Source organism: Pyrus communis, chromosome 8 (genome assembly GCF_041283825.1).
Source record: "Pyrus communis isolate YQ-2024b chromosome 8, ASM4128382v1, whole genome shotgun sequence".
NCBI lineage: Eukaryota > Viridiplantae > Streptophyta > Magnoliopsida > Rosales > Rosaceae > Pyrus > Pyrus communis.
The window spans coordinates 18,061,991-18,080,947 of NC_142572.1; the positions used below are offsets into that span (position 1 = coordinate 18,061,991).

Consider the following 18,957-nt stretch of genomic DNA (forward strand, 5'->3'; position numbering starts at 1 on the left):
AACCCAACTCCCCTCTCGTATCTCGCGTCTCCGAGCTCGTAGTCGCCCGCGCACACAGAGCCACCAAAAGCCTAAAGGCGGAGGAAACCCAAACCTGAGCAACAACTATACCATGGCGGCCCCAGCTATCGAATGGGTCCTTTGGCGGAAAAAGACTGCGGTGGCTGTGAGCTACTGCAAGCGCGGACGCGGTCTGATCAAGATCAACGGCTGCCCAATCAAGCTGGTCAAGCCGGAGATCCTCCGTCGGAAAAGCTAATCGTAAAGATGATTGTTCGTACTAGTGCCTATATCATTTAATCGCCTCCTTGAACTAAGTTCCGTTGTCTGATGTTTCCATTTTCATGTGCATTTTGCCATGAATCTGCCTGCCTTCTCGTTTCTTTTCCACCTTTATCTCTCAACCGATTGGTCTCAAAAGCCAAAGTTGTAGCTATCTATGTTGAGTACAGACTTGCCCCAGAGAACCCACTTCCTTGTGCTTATGAGGACGCATGGCTGGGCGGCTCTTCAATGGGTTGCTTCTCACACAAGCAACAAAGAATCAGATGGCAAAAGAGAGCCGTGGTTAGCCAACTATGGAGGTGAGATTGTACATAGGTGCTGATAGTGCAGGTGGAAATATTGCACAGAGCCTACGAGTTGAGAGCTTGTTTGGCATTTCTGTCCCACCCTTATTTTTGGGGTTCCAAACCAATTAGGCGAGTTAGAACCTAGAGGTGAAGACTTTGATAAGACTCTGGTTTATAAAGGTTGGGACTTTGTTTACCCGGCCATCAACTCCCGGAGGCATTGACAATCCAATGGTGAACTTGGGTGCTCTAAGCTGCTGCCTGTGTGTGTTTCTGGAAAATATGAGCTGAGGGATCGATCGGGTGGTTTTGTATTATGAATTTTTCAAGGAAAGTTCGTGGAATGGACAAGTAGAAGGAGATCAGGATCATTTCTTGATTGAGACTGAGGGGAGATCACCAAGGGGGGACTGCATCCTAGCATTCTAACATATTGCTGGGAATGCTCCTAATCCACAAGGCATCCCGCAAAATTGATAAACTCGCGCGCATAACATGAACCAATAATATTGTAACACATGTATTGGAAGAATAAGCCGTCCTACAGCCGTCCTACCTTGTCCTACCTACACACTAGCCGTCCTACAGCCGTCAAGCCGTCCTACAGTCGTCCTACCTTGTCCTACCTACACACTAGCCGTCCTACAGCCGTCAAGCCGTCTTACAGCCGTCCTACCTTGTCCTACCTACACACTAGGACGACTACCTTGTCCTACCTACACACTTGTATCATGTATATATATCCTTGTAATCTTGTAGAGAAATATATTGCGAAAAAGCATTCTCTTTCATATTTTCCACATGGTATCAGAGCCGGAACCTTAACCGGCTTGACTCCATTGTTGTCCCTTCTCTTCTTCTGCACATTCGTTTCGATAATGGCAGAAGATAATCTTTTTGACTCAGAAGCTGAAAGCTTCACAGCTCCTCGCCCTAGTTTTCCAGAAGCTGAAGTCAACCCAAACCAACGTTTGTGTTCTGTGTTGTTAAATGAGTTTAACTATCTTCCATGGTCCAGATCAATATCTTTTGCCCTTGGAGGAAGATCCAAACTTGGATTCGTCAATGGAAGTATTGAAGCACCTGACGTCGCATCGCCGGAGTATGAAGCATGGCTGTGCAAAGACCAGCTGGTCATGTCGTGGCTCCTCAACTCCATGGATCCTAAGCTGTCTGAAATTTTCAGTTTTTCAGAATCCTCTAGTGCTCTTTGGAAGGCAGTCAAGGACATGTATGGAAATCAAAACAATGCTGCTTGAGTGTTCCAGCTTAAGAGGAATCTTGCAAGTCTTCAACAAGGTGATAAATCCTTTGTTCATCATCTCGGTTGCATGAAAAACATGTGGAACGAACTAGAAATGTATCGACCACACACTATCGATGCTGCCGTACTGTTAAAAAGGTCCGAGGAAGACAAAATCTTTCATTTGCTTGCAAGTTTGGGTTCTGAATATGAAGATCTTAGAAGCCATATTCTAATGAATCCCGAACTTCCATCATTTGCAAGTGTTTGCACTACTATCCAGCGAGAAGAAGTACGCAGAAAAGTCATGAATGTTGACGTAAAACCTAGTGTGTCTAAGGCTAGAGCTTTTGTGACAAATCACAAGTCATTTGGAGATAAAGTATACAAGGGAAAAAGGCCAGATCTGAAGTGTCTACATTGTAATAATGTTGGACATCTAATAGATCGATGCTGGATATTGCACCCTGAGTTGAAGCCAAGGTTTGAGAACAAGCCTTTAAGAGATCATAAGGGCTCACACGCCAGACCACATACAAACAAGTACCATGCTGCTGTTGCTACATCCATCGGTGGATCAATGAACTTTACAGCCAATCCGGCTGACTTGTTGAATGAGTTCTCAACCTACCTTCAAACCAAAAAAGGAAGCACAGGTGAAACGTCGACTGGGGAAAGTCAAACTGCTCTTCTTGGACAGTTTGCAGGGTTCTTAGCTGAATCTGGTCATGTACCTCAAGGAGACATTCCAGGTATCATGTGTGCTCTTTCAACTGCTCTAAATGTTAGTCACTCTCATGATTTTTGGATTATAGACTCAGGTGCCACAGATCACATGACAAATCAATATTCTAAGCTATACGATTTTGAAAGCCACACTAAACCATCACTAGTTTCTGTAGCAAATGGTAGAGGTGTGCCAGTTCTAGGTAGAGGGAAAGTTAAACTGATCTCAGAAACTGTTGAGTCCACAGCGTTATATGTTCCATCTTTTCCTTTTCAATTATTGTCCGTAGGAAGGATTACAAACTCTCTAAACTGTCGTGCAATTTTTTCCCCCCACAATGTTGTTTTTCAGGATCTAGCCACCAAGAAGCTGATTGGTGAAGGTCATTACCTAAATGGGCTGTACTATTTTTCAGAGGACCTCAATGTTCCAAAGGGGTTCCAAGTCAGCTTAAACCTAGAACATCGGTTGTGGCATCAACGCCTAGCACATCCCTCAGAATCTGTGTTGTCTACGTTGTTCCCTAGTTTATGCAAATCCTCCCTTGTATGTGAAATTTGTCATTTGTCAAAATCTACTAGACTCCCATTCAATTCTTCCATGTCTAGGACTAGCAAGTTGTTTGAGATGGTGCACTCCGATGTTTGGGGACCTGCACCTCTAGAGTCTTTTGATGGTTATAGGTACTACGTTATCTTTGTTGATGATTTCTCAAGAGCCACTTGGTTGTACCTCCTAAAATTCAAAAGTGAAGTTATGGATGCTTTCAAGGACTTTCATAATCTTGTCATGAACCATTTTTCGTCCCAAATCCACATACTAAGGTCTGATAATGGCACTGAATATACATCCAAAAATATGACTAACTATTTGAGCACCCATGGAATTATACATCAAACAAGTTGTGTAGGTACTCCTCAGCAAAATGGAATTGCCGAAAGGAAGAATCGGGACCTACTTGAAAAAACTAGGGCGCTAATGTTGCAAATGAATGTGCCTAAGAGGTTTTGGTCTCAAGGAGTTCTTGCAGCCACCTATCTTATCAACAGACTGCCTAGTCGTGTTCTGGATACAAAATCACCATCTGAGGTTATGCAAAACAAAAAAAGTAATCTTTCCCATCTGAGAATCTTTGGATGTACCTGTTATGTTCATATTCAATCCCATCACCGAGACAAGCTTGATCCCAAAGCTGTCAAGTGTGTTTTCATGGGATACTCCTCCACCCAAAAAGGGTACAAATGCTACAATCCGTGCTCCAGGAAGATGTTTGTCTCAAGAGATGTACGGTTTGATGAAAACCAACCATATTTCAACAAATCATCAGATCAAAATCGTCAGGGGAGCATTTCCTAAATCTCTTCCCATTGCCAAATCCAGTCGAACCAAGTGACTGTGTCCATTCACTACCTCACAACCGAGACTCTCATGCAACTCTTAATGACAACCTGCTTATTGGAGACGACACTGAAGCCTCAGAAACACAAGTAGTTCCCCATGACCATAACACAACATCTATACAAGAGAGTGGAGCTGAACCTATTGTGATCCCAGCTCAACCCCGCAGGAATCCGACTCGAGATCGACATCCACCATCAAGGCTGCAAGACTATGAAACTTACCATGCCAGGTACCCTATTCACAAGTTTGTAAATTACTCCAAAGTCTCTCACTCTCATGCAGTCTTCCTCAGTAAACTGTCCTATGAAAGTGAACCAAGGAACTTTCAAGAAGCCAATCGTCAAGTTGTGTGGAGGCTAGCCATGGAAGAAGAACTCAAAGCCTTGAATGAAAATAAAACCTGGAGTGTAGTTCAACTTCCCAAAGACAAGAAGGTGGTAGGCAGTCGATGGGTCTATAAAATCAAGTTTAATTCTGATGGCTCAATTGAACGACACAAGGCAAGATTGGTGGCTCGCGGTTTTACTCAAACTTTTGGAGTGGACTATAAGGAGACATTTGCTCCCGTGGCTAAGATGAGCACAATAAGGGTTTTGTTATCTGTTGCAGTGAACCATGAATGACCATTGTACCAAATGGATGTAAAAAATGCTTTTTTACATGGAGACCTCGAAGAGGAAGTCTACATGCAACTACCCCCGGGTCATCCACAAGCACAGAATTCAGGTATGGCTTGCAAGCTTCATAAGTCAATCTATGGCTTGAAACAATCTCCTCGTGCTTGGTATGCCAAACTGAGCTCGGTACTTGAAAATTTTGGGTTCAAGAGAAGTCATGCTGATTCCTCCCTGTTTGTTCGAATAGGATCAGTTGGCAAATTAGTTGTACTAATCTATGTTGATGATATCATCATCACAGGTGATAACATTGATGAGATTCACACTCTTAAACATTTTCTTCATCAACAATTTTCCATTAAAGACTTAGGAGTTTTAAAATACTTCCTTGGGATTGAACTGGCCACTTCCCCCAAGGGACTTTTTTTAAGTCAAAGGAAATATGTGATTGACTTACTTCAAGAAGTGAAGATGATGGATTGCAAACCAACTCGTACCCCTCTTGATAGCAAATTGAAGTTGGACTTGACAGGAGAACCTCTCAGTGATATCAGTTACTACCAACGATTGGTGGGTAAGCTTATATATATCACCATCACCAGACCGGATATAACTTACGCCGTCAGTCTTGTAAGCCAATTCATGCATGCACCCACTGAAGCTCATTTAAATGTTGTTAAAAGAATTCTCAGATACCTCAAAGGCTCCATTGGTCGGGGAATCGTCATGAAAAATAATGGTCATACTCAAATCATTGCCTACACCGATGCTGACTGGGCAGGGAATGCTATTGATAGAAAATCCACTACTGGCTACTGCACGTTGGTTGGAGGAAACCTCGTGACATGGAAGAGCAAAAAACAAAATGCAATTGCTCGCTCAAGTGCCGAAGCTGAGTATAGAGCCATGGCTTCCACTGCATGTGAACTCATTTGGCTCAAGGGCCTTCTCTCGGACTTGGGGTTCTCAATCAACACACCTATGTCTCTTTTCTGTGACAATCAAGCAGCTATGCATATTGCCTCCAATCCGGTGTTCCATGAACGCACCAAACACATTGAAGTTGACTGTCACTACGTTCGGGAACAAGTCCAGTCCAAGGTAATTCAAACCACATTCACTCGAAGCCAAGATCAACTTGCTGATATTTTCACGAAGTCTCTTGCTTCTCCTCAGTTTCAAAGTCTGCTCTCCAAGCTTGGATCAATTAACCTCTTTGATCCAGCTTGAGGGGGAGTATTGGAAGAATAAGCCGTCCTACAGCCGTCCTACCTTGTCCTACCTACACACTAGCCGTCCTACAGTCGTCCTACCTTGTCCTACCTACACACTAGCCATCCTACAGCCGTCAAGCCGTCCTGCAGCCGTCCTACCTTGTCCTACCTACACACTAGGACGGCTACCTTGTCCTACCTACACACTTGTATCATGTATATATATATCCTTGTAATCTTGTAGAGAAATATAATGAGAAAAAGCATTCTCTTTCATATTTTCCACAACATGTTTTCTTATTTTAAAGATTATTTCATAAATACTTCATGCTCAATGCAATGGTAGATTCATAAATTTTTCCAATCCGAGTTAATGAAACTTTGTACACTAGTTTGGCTTGTTGTTCATGACTTCTTACTCTACTCCGACTTTTGCGAGGCATTTTTCAAGCATTTTGCTCTCGTGACAATTGTGTTCAAGAAGAACATAAAATAAACCATGAATGAGAAACAATTATAAGAAACTGGGGCGTTTGAATACATAGGTCCATATGTGGATCCACTATCGCAATCAACTGATAACGAGTGCTACATGTTCGATATAGTTTGCTAAGCCATCAAAAGATATCAAAGTCTATTTGATAGATTTTCATTAGTGTCTAAAAAGGAAAAATTAAGAGCTCTTCTACAAAAATTTTACCTCAGCTAATTGCAGACTTTGCAGTTAATTAGAATTCCTCCTAATTTTGTGTTTTAACTCTCAATGGAAGCAGATTGTGTTTACTGTTTAGTAAGGGGGACTTTCGACTCTGAACGAGAACAGTTTGTTTCGGTTAGTTTTTCTTTCACTACCCAAAAAAACAAACAAACCATATAATATATATTTTAAACGGAAGCAGAAGCATGAAAGCTCTCGTAGCTCAGTTGGTTAGAGCACCCGTTTAGTAAGCGGGAGGTCTTGAGTTCAACTCTCAACGAGAGCAATTTCTTCAACCTTTTTTCTCTCTCTTTTTGGGTTCTGCAACTCTAGGGTTTTACATGAACTCCAGGCATTCTCTCTCTCTCTCTCTCTCTCTCTCTCTCTCTCTCGAACAAGCTTCTAAAAGTTTCTCTATCCTCTCTACCCGCAATATGTTGACCAAATGCCCTGCTCTCATTCCGCCATTGGCAAGAAATCCACAGGTCTCTCTCTCTCTCCGACTCTCTACTGGCAAGAAAGCCACAAAACCCCAGCGAAGGGTTTTACATTTTGAATTTTCTGTTATGGGTTTTTAATGTATTGTTTAAATTTGCAGACTTGCTGAACAAGCACTACAGCACTGACCAGAAGATCAACATCACCACCTACATTGAAACTGGACTTGTAAGCCCAAATAATATTTTCAACACTTTTTTTTTTTTTTTTTAAATTTTGTTGGAAAATTTCTTTTTTGAATTTTTGGATTTCTATGTATTATGATGTGCTTTACGATTTGAATTATCAGTTGTTTGCTGGTGGGGTTTTTTAGGTAGTTCTTGAGTTGCTGCATTGGATTAGAAGCAATTGAATCAATAATCATCACAGTTGCATATTTTGGTTTGCTTAGTTCATAGAGGGAGAAAAATTGGATTCCTTTTGCCTTTTCCGAATCTATTGTCTTCAACTCGATCATAAACGACTTCTTGAAACGTTTCTTGTCAATTTTGTGGACTGGTTCTTCGGACGGAGCCATAAATTTCTTCTAGTGGGGGCAACTGAAAACAACTAAGAAAACCTTATTATAGATTGGTTATATGCAGTATGATATTAAGGATGGTTTTCAAATGATGATGTATCACAATTCTAATGTTACAAAAATTTCAATATAATAATGGAAAGTGGCAAAGTGATGAGAAAAATATAAGTACATGATAGGTGGAAGAGGGGTTTTTTTGGTTTGAATGACAAAATAAGAGCACTATTGCTCATATAATATTTGATATGGAATATAAGTCGAATGTTGAATATTAGATACATATATTTTCTTCAAAGATAACCCAAGTATATTATATAATTGTAGTCTGCAACTAAACAAACGAATTACTTGTCTGCCCCTAGTGAGCCTTCATTGGCCCCATCCAGGTTGGTTCTTGGAAATTATAAGCTTTAACTCAAATCAGGCAACCTTGTTGGTATGTCGAGCTCGTTTGGCAATGGGATTTGATTGAAGTGGATAACTCGCATCATCTTTGTTTGCAACTAAAATGTGCACCATTTTACTTATTCGGGCCATTCGAGTAAAATATGGCATTTGGAGGATTATTGTGCAAGAGGCTAACTTGGAAGATATTTGGTTGCATCAAGTGGGATAGTTTGATATTAAAATAATGCTTTTCCCATTTGTTTGGGTGGTTGGGAAGGCACTATGCAAGCTTTCGGGCAAAGGGGTGTGGTGAAAGAAGACAACTTGCTTCTTTTAATTATTTTATTGCAAGTGGGAGATAGACATGTGGTGGAAATGCTAGCTTGCCTATTTTAATATTACTTCACATGCAAGCTGGCAGTAGAGTTCTTCGGGAATGTTCAATGTTTTCAGCAATGGGCTTTCTTAGATCTCTATATAAAGAAGCAGAGGCACAAGAATTATGGACACTCAAACAAACAATCAATCAACTCTACTCAAATCAGCTTCTCAATCTCCTACCTTTGGCCCTTAACTCGGGTTTGGCTAAGAAATGAGGTCTCCCCTCTGGGGATGTAGCAGCACAGTACAGATACAACAATGCCACCCTCGATGTCAAAGCTGATACACAATCAAATGTGGTTTGCCTACTTCATTTTTCTTCCGACGTTGATATTCGTTATTTTTGTTAGAATATACTTTAGTATGCGCATAAAAGTACAATAAACTCGTATTTCTGTGACCTGTTCAACTTAGTTCTAGTTTCTAGAGTAGTTGACGAGTGTGACATGCGTTCTCAAACCTTTTATTCAATTTCTCTCAACATCAACCAATTTCTTACTTTTTGAATAGTCATCTACTTTTAGAAATTAAGAGACACTGTTTACAATTTTCCATCCTATTTTTTTTCTACAGGAATGCTAAGGAACTCTAAATGAGGCTTTTTATAGACTTCTTGTTACTTCATATTTTTGACATAATTTTCGTATCCATATTATTAAATATTATGTCAAAAAAAAAAAAATTTCAATGTCGTTTGGAAAGCAACAGAAAATATATTAATAAACCAACCACTCTTTTGCTTTCTTTTGATCCAAATTTCAATGCCCTTTTTTAGAATTTACGGCTGAAAATAAAATAATTTTCTTCCAATCATGTTAAAAGAAATTTTCGTATCCATAATTATGTTAATAGTGACACGCTAATTAGTATTGTGTTTGGTATGAAATTAAATTATTTTAATGATCAATAGCAAGCAAAGAAAGGGTCAATGGTTGTGTCAGCGTTTCCTTTGTTTCATGTTAAGTTCATTCAGACGATATTTACTTGCATCAAATAAGAAAGAAAAGTGATTACCAGTTCTTTTAGTTTTTTTTTTTTTTTATACATTTCTATTTAATCTTGACAATTGAATCTGATTGGTTTATTTGATTTGATGGTTATAAATAAAGAGAAACTTATAAAGTTAAAATAAATGTGTTGAAATCATTTTTTTGTAAGAAATTAACGGATCAAATTAACATCTCTTGTACTATTGAATAGGAAAATAAATGCTACTTTTACCGTATATTTGTATCATCGTTTGTACTATCTCTCAACTAGAGATGAAACCCACATATGTGGCCCTACCTCAATTAGATATATAGTATAAATGATGGTACAATTATGTAATAAGTGTAACATTACTCGTAACAATATTCTGAAATATGAAATCCCAGGGCAATAAAAAAAACAAAAACAAAAATAAAAATCTAATGTCCAAACAGATCGCCCTTTATGAATATGTACACAAGCAGAATCCGATCAAGGGAACAAATAAGTACTTATCAGAAGCAGAAGCAGAAAATGAGAAAAGACATGCACCCCTTTAGACAATACCACCGTCACCTCTCGGACTAACAAGTTAATAACACAACGCCATCGTTGCTTATCGTTTCATGCAATTCTTTCTCCTCAAGCCGATGCATACAAGTTCGGCACAAAGGAAAACCACCGGAACCCGCAGTTGGATTTATCCGGCAGAGAAGGGCATTTGGGGACCCAATGCCACGTCCTCCTCGAAACCTTGAAGTACAAAACCTCCGGCCAATTGTAGCAGCAGACGCAGATCAAACCCTGATGCCAAAAGCAGTACAGGTGCTCGTAGTTGTGGAAACAAACCGACATCAACTTCTTGCACATCCTTTCCGGCAATCTCTCCACCTCCACCCACTTCATTCCGCCGCTGCATTCCCATTCCCACACTTTCAAACTCCTGGCAATCCCATTTCTGCCGACCCCACCAATCATACACAGCTTCTTCCCCTCTCCTCCTCCGCCGTCTCCGCTGCTGACTAGCCGAGCAAACATGAGCTCCGCCGGCAGCTCCGGAATCGGTCTTTCCCACTTCCCGCTCTCTATATCGAAGCAGACAATCGAAAACGGCTCCGGCGTCATGAAATACAAACACCCTTTGAAGTAAACTCCCTTCTCCTGACAATTATTGCTTAAAACCGTTTCGGAAAAGTTGAATTTTTGCCAAGATTGGGCCTTCGAATCGTAGAGCAAAGTGCTTTTGGACGACGACCCAGAAGAGATCATGAACAGATTGTACCCAGCAGGGGTGGAAATCAAAGAGAAAATCTCGAATCCAAAAGGGTAATATGGGAATTCGATCACTCTGGAGGACTTGGTCATAAGGTTCAAGACGAGAAACGAATTGGGGAGAAAGAAACAGAGCAACCCATTGGACGAAGAGAGAAGGGAGGCTTGTGCTGCGCCTGTTGCGCAGGGTAGCAGAGGAGAGAGAGAGAAAGGTAACTTGCGCCAGGTGGCGGCGGCGGTGGTGTCGTAGAGAGGGAAGTGGTGGAAGCACTGAGGGTGGGAGAGGAGGAGGAAGGAGGGGAAGGGGGAGGAGGAGTGCTTGAAGACGAAGGAGGGAGAGAATAACAGAGACTTGAAGCGCTTGCAAGTCGATCGAAGTTTCAGTAAGTTTTTGAGAGGGAGGAAAGAGAGGACGAGCTCGAGGAGCTCCTCCGGCAGCTTGCTCCATATTCCGGCATCCATATCCGGTGGGGTGGAAGGAGAGGAGGGGACGGCGGTGGTTTGACAGTTGTGGTTTGGCTGAGAGTGGTCTTTCATTTGAAACAGAGCATTTGGGAGGAGAGAGAGAGAGAGAGTGTGTGTGTGTGTTCGTAGGTTTTGCCGCGAGAGGGTTGAAGATTAAATACGAAGCGATGTAGAAAGCATTGACTTACGCTAATGACCTTAATTATTCACACTTAATCCAAGTGTTTATTTTGATAATCAAGAAAGAGTCAAGTGTTAGCTGGTTAATCATTTTTAAGTGCAAATTTTGGGACGGGAAATCAAGTGGGCATCAAGATTTTGATCTGAGAATGTTAGACATGAACGCATGTTCACCTGCCTGCATAGAAAACTTGAACATAAAGTTGTAAACAATCCATGATACATTATCACGAAGTTTTTTTTAATCAAAATGATCATTAAAATTGACATAACTCTTCATTTTGTCCTTGAAAATCGAAAGCAATAGTAATGGTCTCTGAGTTTGTTCATCATCAATCATTTGGTCATTCCATGACAAATCTCCATTAATAAAGATAAAATGACAAATATACCCTCAAATTTTGTCAAATCATTTTGGCCCAGTGTTTATTAAGTTGTGGGTGTTTTTTTTTCTCATTTTGGTCCTTAATTAACAGATTTTTTTACGGAATAATCAAAATAATTGATGGTTGATAAACTCATGAGCTACTTTTATTGATTTCAAATCTTAAAAACCAAAATGAAGAGTTATACTAATTTCCAAGACCATTTTAGTTAAAAAGTCTATTAAGACTGCACGAAACATCTTTATCTTGCTTACCAATTTAGAATAAATAAATACGCCTCAAGAGAAGCGAGCATGATACTAGAATATATGTACTAAATAGAACTTGCCGTAGATTTGTAATCAAATATAGGACTAAGACATGACACTAAAGTATGAATTATTATTGATTTAGGGTACCTCTCCCTCAATTTTTTAATACACAAAATTAACCTTTTTTCATATTTCCCACTAACTTCTGGTTGGCAAAGTCTAAATTTGTTATTTATGAACTACAATTTCAACTACGTGCTTACTTGTTTTGGATTAATTCCCATATTGGTGAAGTGATTGATTCTATGAAAACTCGGTGGGCGGTGTTTGTGATGGCATGTGAAAGTCAATTTGGAGTAACTTAACTCTATGATTGGGGGATTCAACCTTTTCGTGCAAGCAAGATTGTTTTTGACCGTTGATTTGAGCCCTCCACACTTTTTAAATTGATTTATCAACCGTTCTTAGCGATTCATTCGCGGGTTGATGCCTAAACATTTTGAATAGAGATTTCTAATCCTTTAGACCAATTTCTTATGATTGGGTTAAAATTTAAAATTTAAGTTTTTAACTTACCCAAAACTTCTTTAATCGTTGAGCTAAACAAAGAATTTAGGTTAGAATTTATTTTTAAGCCAAATTTAGCCTCGTTGTTGACTTCGTTGGCCACTTGCGGACAAATTAACAACTATTTTTTGGGGCTTTTAGTATCACATCCCGGCCCGGGGCGGATCACTTCCCGGATCCGCTCCACCACCGTAGCACGATATTGTCCGCTTTGGGCTCCGACCACGCCCTCACGGTTTTGTTTTTGGGAACTTACGAGCAACTTCCCAGTGGATCACCCATCATGGGATTGCTCTAGCCCCCTTCTCGCTTAACTTCGGAGTTCCTACGGAACCCGTAGCCAGTGAGCTCCCAAAAGGCCTCGTGCTAGGTAGGGATGAGAATATACATTTAAGGATCACTCCCCTGGATGATGTGGGATGTCACATTTAGATCCAGATCCAAAAACATAGATGGTTTTTAGGAGTGAGTCCAATTACCTAATTATATGTATTTATTTTTTGAATGCTCATTTTATATTTTCTAAAAATATTAAAAATCAATTAAAATCTTCTAATATTATGAATTTTCAACCCCAAAAAATATAATTAATATCATATAACAATATATATATATATATATATATATATATTGACATAAATCTATCTGCAAATCATTCTACCCAAATATTGAATGTATATCATACCTATAAGTAAGATATGAAACTTAACTAAAAGGTAGAAAAAACATAATATATCTACAAGCAAGACACATGAATCTTACTTGATTATAAAAAAGAATCTGTCATATAGGTAGATAAATATAATTAACCTATGATATAGGTTGATTATAAAAATAAAAACTAAAATCTATAAATAGGGTTTAAAACGGGATAAAGAACAAGAAAGAACAAAATAAATAAATAATCAAAGAGATAATTAGGAAGAAATTTGATTTTTATAATAAATCTTATCATTTAAGAGATAATTATTGATAATAAAATAATAAGATTCAAGGAATTGGACTTATTTTAATAAATTGGACTATTCCTACTATTGGCTCAAAAAATTGGACCTATATCAAGTTTCCCCCTATTTTTTTTATTGCACGACCCACGTGGTTAGATTGCTAGTTCAATCAACGGTCTAGATTCAATTTTTTTAAAATAAAATTTATAAACACATTAAATTCAATCCATAAGATCGAATATGAGTAAATCTAACGGTAAAAAAATCTGACAACTTAAAATTAAATTCAATAGCTAAAACAATTTAAAAAATTATTTAAATAAAATTCACTCAAACAGTCTATAAATACCTATGTATTTGTTCAAACATCTACAAAAAAACCACTTTTGCCAAACAATTCTTCTTCTTTATTTTTTATTTTTTGATCTTTCTGCTCACCTGTGTATTTGATTTTAAGAATGGGGTAGGTCGTGTGGTTTTCCATGTTATTTCATGTGGTGTATATGCGTAAGAATGAGATAGATTTAGCGATTTTCTATTGTTTATCCAAATTTAAATACTTTTATGTTAACATGTTCATAAATGTAAAGTAGGATAATCTACATAAATTTTATTTACATAAAAAAGTTGTCAAAAAAAAAAAAAAAAGAAAGAAAAAAAGCCTAAAATCATTCTTTAATAATTTTCGCTAAAATTTTAAGCAACTAACATGGAAGAAGAAAAACTGTGACAACCCGTTCCAAATTTTACGTTTTTATTTTATTTTAAAAGCGTGAATTTACGAAATTGCCCTAGAGGTAAGGACTTTGACTTCCGTTGACCATCGACTCGAGAGATGTGGGACTTATTCTTTTAGCATATCCTCGTAGTACTCGTTGGTACGAACGTATAGGTGAAAGCCGTTTGCGAGTCCGACTTATAACGGTATAGTTACGGACGTTCGAAATTGGTTATTCAAGGTTTACTGTTAATTAAATTAAATCCCCACTTTGTGGGGTGAAGCCCAATCAGAAATGGAGGAAAGAAAGAAGAGAAAAAAAAAGAAAAAAAGAAAAGGAAGTGGCTTCCCGTCCACCCACACCCACCACGAGTTCCCATTTTCCAAGGCCGATTCCGGCCAACTCCGGTGGAGTTTTTCAACGCCACCACCACCACCTTGAAGCTCTCATTCCCCTATACAAAACCCACCCAAGAATCACCTTGATTAACCATGGTATGTGGCGGTTTGAGGCCACGAAAGTCGACGAAAATCAACGGTGCTCCGGCCACTCTTTTCGATTTTCTGGCAAATCGGCAAAGTGATGGCCAATGCCACCACTTGGGCTTTGTAGCCCATCATCCCAGGAGAAAAACCCAACCAACCTTGCCCCCGTTGGACCACTGTAGAAGACGAATCGACACCGGGAAGTTTTAGGCACCCGCTGGCTTTGTGGGAAAAATTGACCATCTTCTGTTCACTTTTGGACTTCATGGCAGGTATGAAAGTTGCTCCACTCACTGAGATCTTAATTTCTGTGAAGTTTGAGAATTTTTGGAAATAGTTGGATTTTCCGGCGAGTTGGGGCAGCCGACCGCCACCCGTGGCGGCGCGTGGCCAATGAGCAGCCAATGCTATTTTTAGGCTATGTCGAATGTCTTTAATTCAGTTTTGTCATTTGAATGACGTAGGTTGATCGTTGGAACCTAAATTCGTTACGATACGTTACTTGATAAAAATGTGAATCGACGATCCGACCGTTGGATCGTCACCAAAATTGGATACATTATAATACGTAATATTTAAAGATCATAGGAATTTATGGATCGGGAATCCGACTTACGGATCTTCCTGAATTGGATTTGTAAGTTAGTAAAATAAATGTTCACGACCACTTGTTTTAGGCAATTGGCGGAGATCTGACCGTTGGATCGTAATGAAATTTTAATATGTTATTCTAGAAACATATTGTGGATCATTGGGAGTTGCGGATTAGAAATCTGATATGCGGATCTTTTGGGTCAAGTTATACAAGGTTGTAGACCCTACCGTCAATCTTTGATCGACTGTTGACTTGTGGTCAATGGGTCTCAAATTATTTTAGAATGCCGTTGAGGTTGTGTTTTATGTGAATTACGTATTCTACGGATAAGAGTTCTGAGATGTGGTTTGATAATTGGTCACAAGGACCAATCATTCAAGACGCCTCGATGCGTGCGCTAGAGAATCATAGCGTGGACTCCAGGTGAGTGGATCTTTTCCTTTTTATTGTACATATTATTGAGAGTTCTATTGACACTTTTAAATTGATTAGGTATATTACCTTCATATAATTATTGTGAATGCTTGAAGTACCTATATGAACTACGAATAGCTTGATCCCTGTTTAGGGTACGTAGGCAGTCTAACGAGACGTTAGATGCATCCATAATATATTTGAGACAAAAGCCTTATTTGGGAAATTGAGTAATGCGAAGGAAATTGGTAAAGGCAAGTTTTAGTTTTGTGAATTAGTTAGTTAAATTAGTGTTAATTGGGTTGTCATGGATAATTATCCCTGAAAATAAGTAGTTCGGGAGTAGGGCGTTATTGATTGTAAACTTCACACCGTATTGTTTATAATTGAAAATGCTACGACTTGGTTGAGTATTAGATTGCATCATGGTATAACCATATGTTTATTACTTGCATATAATTATTGGGAATGCTTTCAAGTGCAAAGGTGAACACCGGACACCCAGGTAAGTTCAGGTGAGTTTATGGTATTAGTTGAATCAATTGCGTTATAGCATGACTATAGTTATGTGTCGATACTGTCGTACTGGTTGCCATGAGTTGCACATGTTATATTGAGATGCATTGAGAGCTCATAAACCTGCAACCCGGTGTTAGTGCTCCCGCCCGTGGCCAGGGCACAGTCCTTCACGTGATGTTCACCTCCCGCACCTTACGCTCACCTTGGATCCAAGGTAGGTGCACAGTCCTGTCGTACATACCACTTTAGGTGGTTCCGACTCGTAGGTGACCCGCGATTATTCGCACAGTCTTCACGTGATCGTAGCACTTGAGCGTATTTATTTACACCCAGTCCTGTCGTACAGACCACTTTAGGTGGTTCCGACTTGTGTGCAGGTATACTTATTGAGCTATTGGCTAGCCATGATTGATGAGATATGGATAAGTTGTACAGGTCACTATAGGTGACTCCGACTTATATGCTAGCCATGATCGATGAGATATGGATAAGTCGTACAGGTCACTATAGGTGACTCCGACTTATATGCTAACCATGATCGATGAGATATGGATAAGTCGTACAGGTCACTATAAGTGACTCCGACTTATATGCTAGCCATAATTGATGAGATATAGATAAGTTGTACATGTCATTTTAGATGACTCTGACTGATATATCATTTTGTATTGATTAAGTTCATTTGGCCTACTTATTAATGTATGATGGAGTTGATAGCAAACCGTGGTTTTGGTCATTTCTAAGTATGGTTTGGATATATGTATATATGTTGTACTATCATATAGAAAACGGTAAGGGAATTACAGTGAGGGGTTATTACTGTTAGAAAGGTAATAGTTTTGGGAAGCTTGGTTTTACTGTTTACTCACACTTTCTGTTTTGTACCCCTTCAGGTTTTAACTGCCGAGTTCGTATCGACGAGGATATATAGCTAATCTTAGTATTGGTGGCTACTTTTAAGGGTATGATTCTTACCCACACTATTGTACCTTACTTATGTTCTGACATCGCGTGTGAAATGGGTTCGCTCCCACTCGTAGCGCACTCTGGTATTTAGACACTTTTAGATTCAAATTTATTCACTTTTTATGCACTATCACACTTTATGGCTTCGTCACCTTCCAGGTGTCGGCCAACACAGCTCGATTTGGGATCCTAGTGGACATTCCGGGTCGGGGTGTGTCAAAAACTGTTTTGAGTTGGAACTTAAATTTTTTGGACTAAAAGTTTAGATTTAATTCCAAAAATTTTTTGGACTAAAAGTTTAGATTTAATCCCAACCATTGAGGTTGGTCTGAAAAATTATATATACTAAAACCCAGTTGGGAATGACACTGTTCATTAATAGTGTCCGGACGGAAATACCCCTAGTTTTTCCTTTCCATTACCTTCTTGCATGATTCACACAGTAAAATACCTATATTGCACATGATTCCCACGTGTTGATCATCCTTTCTCCTCCCAGGTTATTTGTTTATGGTCCTCGACTTATGGCACAAAGAAAACTGACAAAAAATTATTTAAAAAATATGACTTAACTCAGGCCACATGGTTTGTGGTGCTCAACACAATAAAAAAATTCTAAAAACATTGAATGCATGCACAAAATAATTATTAAAAATTGTGAGAAACCCACCTGTTCCCATTCCACGCCGAGTCTCCTGCAGTAGGTGGTATGGAAGGATTTGGATCCTCTCCTGAGCCCAAGGAGAGGATCCTCCTGACCAAAGCACTTGGGCCGTTGAATGAAAATCCAACGACTATAATTATTATAACTTTAAAGGGACCCCTCTGTTTGTAGCCATTGAATTTTCATCCAACGCCCCAAGTGCATTGGTCAGAATGAATCTCTCCTTGGGCTCAGGAGAGGATCCAAGTCCGGTATGGAATACTGTTTGTGGCACACAACACACTAAAATATTATAAAAAATTTTCCATGTGCTTATGAAGGTGCATGGCTGGGCGGCTCTTCAATGGGTTGCTTCTCACACAAGCAACAAAGAATCAGATGGCAAAAGAGAGCCGTGATTAGCCAACTATGGAGGTGAGATTGTACATAGGTGCTGATAGTGCAGGTGGAAATATTGCACAGAGCCTACGAGTTGAGAGCTTGTTTGGCATTTCTGTCCCACCCTTATTTTTGGGGTTCCAAACCAATTAGGCGAGTTAGAACCTAGAGGTGAAGACTTTGATAAGACTCTGGTTTATAAAGGTTGGGACTTTGTTTACCCGGCCATCAGCTCCCGGAGGGATTGACAATCCAATGGTGAACATGGGTGCTCTAAGCTGCTGCCTGTGTGTGTTTCTGGAAAATATGAGCTGAGGGATCGATCGGGTGGTTTTGTATTATGAATTTTTCAAGGAAAGTTCGTGGAATGGACAAGTAGAAGGAGATCAGGATCATTTCTTGATTGAGACTGAGGGGAGATCACCAAGGGGGGACTGCATCCTAGCATTCTAACATATAGTTGGGAATGCTCCTAATCCACAAGGCATCCCGCAAAATTGATAAACTCGCGCGCATAACATGAACCAATAATATTGCAACACATGTTTTTTATTTTAAAGATTATTTCATAAATACTTCATGCTCAACCAATGGTAGATTCATAAATTTTTCCTATCCGAGTTAATGAAACTTTGTACACTAGTTTGGCTTGTTGTTCATGGCTTCTTACTTTACTCCGACTTCTGCGAGGCATTTTTCAAGTATTTTTCTCTCGTGACAATCGTGTTCAAGAAGAACATAAAATAAACCATGAATGAGAAACAATTATAAGAAACTGGGGCATTTGAATACATTTGTCCATATGTGGATCCACTATCACAATCAACTGATGACGAGTGCTACACGTTCGATATAGTTTGCTAAGCCATCAAAAGATATCAAAGTCTATTTGATAGATTTTCATTAGCGTCTAGAAAGGAAAA

General features: G+C 39.3%; 1 protein-coding gene, 1 non-coding gene and 1 pseudogene across 2 annotated transcripts; 2 read left to right on the top strand and 1 right to left on the bottom strand.

The window, feature by feature from the left end:
• The first annotated feature begins 330 nt into the window (after window positions 1–330).
• On the top strand, window positions 331–1,001 carry LOC137716930 (2-hydroxyisoflavanone dehydratase pseudogene; annotated as a pseudogene).
• Window positions 1,002–6,683: 5,682 nt separating this feature from the next.
• Window positions 6,684–6,757, top strand: TRNAT-AGU (transfer RNA threonine (anticodon AGU)). Its single transcript has one exon. It is a non-coding gene; the product is annotated as a tRNA-Thr (tRNA).
• A 1,575-nt stretch (window positions 6,758–8,332) lies between these two features.
• Window positions 8,333–11,055, bottom strand: LOC148695241 (F-box/kelch-repeat protein At5g43190-like). The gene has a single exon (XM_088699135.1). The coding sequence runs from the start codon at window positions 11,033–11,035 to the stop codon at window positions 9,869–9,871; it is 1,167 nt and encodes a 388-aa protein (XP_088555261.1). The 5' UTR covers window positions 11,036–11,055; the 3' UTR covers window positions 8,333–9,868.
• Window positions 11,056–18,957: the final 7,902 nt, after the last annotated feature.